The 5000-nt window shown below is 41.3% G+C and overlaps 1 protein-coding gene across 3 annotated transcripts in view; it reads left to right on the forward strand.

Moving 5' to 3' along the window:
• Window positions 1–5000, forward strand: part of LOC143288852 (cys-loop ligand-gated ion channel-like) — a 35399-nt gene that overhangs the window by 11589 nt on the left and 18810 nt on the right. For all 3 annotated transcript variants that reach the window (XM_076597502.1, XM_076597501.1, XM_076597503.1), the window contains exons 5-6: window positions 1825–1977; window positions 4959–5000. The exon at window positions 4959–5000 is cut by the window's right edge and continues 114 nt beyond it. In XM_076597502.1, the coding sequence (XP_076453617.1) occupies window positions 1825–1977; window positions 4959–5000 (195 nt within the window). The remainder of the gene's footprint in view (window positions 1–1824; window positions 1978–4958) is intronic.

Here is a 5000-nt window from a genome sequence, read left to right on the forward strand (position 1 = left end):
TGGAGGGTGTGTGTGGGGGTGGGTGGGACGGGAGGCGATCCTTCCTTAACCCTTTGACTACTAAACCTTGGTGAAATGACATGAGCGTGGCATGGGCTTTAGATGCAAAATTATTTAATACTGCATTCTGTATACTTATCAGTGGTGTGTGTTGATTTTGTACTGATCAAAAGTAATGCAATCCCGAAGAGGGAGAAGACCAAATGGTGACTGACATCCTGACCTGTAAGCTCAGTTTTCATTTTCAGTCTCTCAAGGAGGCGTCACTGCGTTCGGACAAACCCATATACGCTGCTCCACATCTCCTAAGCAGATGCCTGACCAGAAGCATAACCGGACGCGCTCAGTCAAGTCTTGAGTGCACACATATAATTTATTTGTGTACCTATCACAGTGAATTTCTTCCCCAGAATTTTGCCAGAGGACAACACTCTCGTTGCCATGGGCTCTTTTTCAGTGCGCCAAGTCCGTGCTGGACACGGGACCTCGGTTTATCGTCTCATCCGAATGATTATATGCTCAGTTTGTTTTTTTCCAGTCAAACGTTTGAGAAAGGGACAGGGCTGGATTCGAACCCAGACCTTCATGGACTCTGTATTAGCAGACGAACGTCTTAACCATTCTGCCACCTTCCTCCTCAGTGTTTTCTCATTGAGATGGCAGACCTTCACTGACACAGCATACTTGTCAACAGCGGTTGAGGGGTTAAGCTGACATATTTGGTTTTTCGATCCAAGAAGTATGTCAGAGAGTTGCGGATGTTCACAATACGCTACGCCACATATACTACTACTACTACTTCTACTGCTACTACTGCTACTAATGATAATAAGCGCTGTTTTTTTTCTTCCTGAAATACTGCTCAAAACGCTTTACATTTTGTTCCCCCCACCTCCTTCCCTTCTATACACCCCCCATCCCCTACCCCACACCCAACACACACATAGGGAAACACATGCCAGAATACCCTCGCGCAATTGAACATTGAAAAAACACATCCCTACAACACGCGCTCACGCATACGCATAAGATGGAATTTACCTCGGAGTTACGATAAGATGGAATTTACCTTGGAGTTAAGAGAATTCTTTTGGTGTTAAGATAATTCTTAACGATAAGATGGAATTTACCTTGGAGTTATGAGAAGTCTTAACGATAAGATGGAATTTACCTTGGAGTTTAGAGAATTCTTAACGATAAGATGGAACTTACCTTGGAGTTAAGAGAATTCTTAACGATTAGATGGAATTTGCCTTGGAGTTAAGAGATTTCTTAACGATAAGATAGAATTTACCTTGGAGTTAAGAGAATTCTTAACGATAAGATGGAATTTACATTGGAATTAAGAGATTTCTTAACGATAAGCGCTGCTAAGTTCTCTTATGCAACCCACACCTGATCAGTATGGTCAAGGACCGGGTGGGGAAAAAAAGATCAAGTAAGTGAACGGCTTATCCCTTTTTTTCTGGTTAGAAGAAAATTCGTTTCGTTTCTGGTTAGAAGAAAATTCGATCCTTTCGCTTCGTTTCGTTTCGTTTCTCTCCTTCGTGTTAACTCTTTGTTTATGTGGTGTGTGTTAAAAACGTCGGTGTATAATATTTGTATGCCCCCAGGGGGTACATGAAATATAATTCTTGCCTTGTGTTGCCTTACCTTGCCTTGCCCTGCCTTGCCTTGTCTTGCCTTGCCTTGCCTTGCCTTGCCTTGCCTTGCCTTGCCTTGCCTTGCCCTGCCTTGCCTTGCCTTGCCTTGCCTTGCCCTGCCTTGCCTTGTCTTGCCTTGTCTTGCCTTGCCTTTCCTTGTCTTGCCTTACATCCTCTTCAGGAGTGGGACCTTCACCCCAGCGTGTGGACAGAACCCAAGCCTCTGGTGACCACAGAGTACACGCAGTTCGCCCACAGCAAGCCCGGCATCTACTTCAAGTGCTGCGCCACCCGTCTGGCTGGCTTCTTCGTCTGGAACATCATGTTGGTCATGGTGAGTCTGTTTTTGTTTCTATCGTCATTATGTCTCGGACATCATGTTGGTGATAGTGAGTCTTTTTTTCCGCCGTCATTTCATTTCTGGAACATCAGGTTGGTAATGGTGAGTGGTTTTTGTTTGTTTGTTTGTTTTGTCGTCATTATTATCTGTCTGGAACATCATGTTGGTGATAGTGAGTCTTTTTTTTCCGCCGTCATTATTTCATTTCTGGAACATCATGTTGGTAATGGTGAGTCTTTGTTGTTTGTTTTTTGTTTTGTCATCATTAATCTCTGTCTGGAACATCATGTTGGTCATGATGAGTCTTTTTTTTCCGCCGTCATAATTTCCTTTCTGGAACATCATGCTGGTCATGGTGAGTGGTTTTTGTCTGTTTGGTGTTTTTTTTGTCATTTTGTCTCTGTCTGGAACATCAGGGTGGTAATTGTGAATCTCTTTTTTGTCATTTTTTCTCTGTGTGGAACATCATTGTGGTAATTGTGAGTCTTTTTTCCGTCATTTTTTTCTTTGTCTGGAGCTTCATGCTGGTCATGGTGAGTCTTTGTTTTATTTCTGTCGTCATCATTCTCTGTCTGGAACATTATGGTTGGTCATGGTGAGTCTTTGTTTTATTTCTGTCGTCATCATTCTCCGTCTGGAACTTCATTTTAGTGATAGTAATTATTTTTCCGCCGTCATTATGTCATTTCTGGAACATCATGTTGGTCATAGTGAGTCTTTCTTTTTTTACGTAATTATTCTCTGTCTGGAACATCATGTTGATCGTGGTGAGTCTATTTCCGCCGTCATTATTTCATTTCTGAAACACCATGATGTCATTGTTTCAGTTCTGGAACATCTTGTTGGTCGTAATGAGTCTTTATCTTGTTTCTGTCGTCATTACTCTGTCATTGTTTTTTTTGTATTGAACATAACGTTGTCTGTATTCTTTGTTTAAAACACCATACTGTCATTATTCTATGTCTGGAACATCATACTCCCATCATGTTATTTCTGGAACATCATGTTGTCATCATTCTATGCATGGAACATCATGCTGTCATTATTCTATGTCTAAAATATCATGCTCTCGTTATCGTATGCATGGAACTTCAAGCTGTCATCATTCTATGTCTGGAACATCATGCTGTCATCATTCTATGTCTGGAATGTGATGTTGTCAATATTCTGTGTCTGGAGGGTGATGTTATCATCACTCTATGCCAAGAACATCACAGTGTCATTATTCTATGTCTAAAACATCATGCGCTCACTATTCTATGCATGGAACATCATGCTGTCATTATTCTATGTCTGGAACATCATGCTGCCATTATTCTATGTCTAAAACATCATGCTGCCATTATTCTATGTCTAAAACATCATGCTGTCATTATTCTATGTCTGGAACATCATGCTGCCATTATTCTATGTCTAAAACATCATGTTGTCATCATTCTATGTCTGGAACATCATGCTGCCATTATTCTATGTCTAAAACATCATGCTGTCATTATTCTATGTCTGGAACATCATACTGTCATTATTCTATGTCTGGAACATCATGCTGCCATTATTCTATGTCTGGAACATTATGCTGCCATTATTCTATGTCTAAAACATTATGCTGCCATTATTCTATGTCTAAAACATCATGCTGCCATTATTCTATGTCTGGAACATCATGTTGTCATCATTCTATGTCTGGAACATCATGTTGTCATCATTCTATGTCTGGAACATCATGTTGTCATCATTCTATGTCTGGAACATCATGCTGTCTAAAACATCGTGCTGCCATTATTCTATGTGTAAAGCATCACGCTGTCATATACTCCCATGTCTGGAACGTCTTGCTGTCACCATTGTATGCCTGAACTATCATTCTGTCATATTCTTTTTTTTTCTGATATATCATACTATCAATATTCTATGGAACGTCATGCTGTCAGTATGCTGTTTTATGGAAATATTTCCCTCCAGGTATTTACCTGACACATTCATAATGGCATATCATTGTTGCCAGAGTAAAGACCTACTGATGTGTGGATATAAAGGGCGGCGGAGTGTGTAGGCTGGGTACTTGGGTGTGTATGTATTTGAGTGGATTGGTTTATAAGCTGCAGGAAATGAATTCTTTCAGTCCAAATGACAAGCGGTTTTCTTACCATTATAAATAATCATGTTATTAAAGTTATTGTTATAATGCTTATTCTAATGAAATGTTCTAAGATTGATCACGCTGAACATGTTTCCATGCTACATGTAGTCGATCGAGCCAGCAGACAAATTAATGTCTATAAGTTTACAGTCAAGAAAATTGTATCTCATGTCTTCCCATCTCACCTCACCTCATCTTGTCTCATGTTCATCTTCATTGCATCTTCATCTCAGTTCATCTCAATTTTGACGGGCGCAATAGCCGAGCGGTTAAAGCGTTGGACTTTCAATCTGAGGGTCCCGGGTTCGAATCTCGGTAACGATGCCTGGTGGGTAAAGGGTGGAGATTTTTCCGATCTCTCAGGTCAACATAAGTGCAGACCCGCTTGTGCCTGAACCCCCTTCGTGTGTATACGCAAGCAGAAGATCAAATACGCACGTTAAAGATACTGTAATCCATGTCAGCGTTCAGTGAGTTATGGAAACAACAACATACCCAGCATGCACAACCCCCGAAAACGGAGAATGGCTGCCTACATGGCGGGGTAAAAACAGTTATACACGTAAAAGCCCACTCGCGTACATACGAGTGAACGTGGGAGCTGCAGCCCACGAACGAAGAAGAAGAAGAATCTCAATTTCATCTCGTCTTGTCTGATGTCATCTTCATTGCACCTCCATCTCAGTTCGTCTTAACTTATTTTATTTCATCTTATCTTATCTGTTTTGTTATCCCAATCATATCGTGTCCTGCCCTGTCCTGCCCTTTTAACGTTTTTTTTTCCCCTTCGTTTTTTTTCCCCCCCATGTGTCCACCCACCCATCCACCCGAACAGTCCATCATCAGCGTGCTTGGGTTCGTGACCTTCGCCGTCAGC

Source organism: Babylonia areolata, chromosome 13, assembly GCF_041734735.1.
Source record: "Babylonia areolata isolate BAREFJ2019XMU chromosome 13, ASM4173473v1, whole genome shotgun sequence".
Lineage (NCBI taxonomy): Eukaryota > Metazoa > Mollusca > Gastropoda > Neogastropoda > Buccinidae > Babylonia > Babylonia areolata.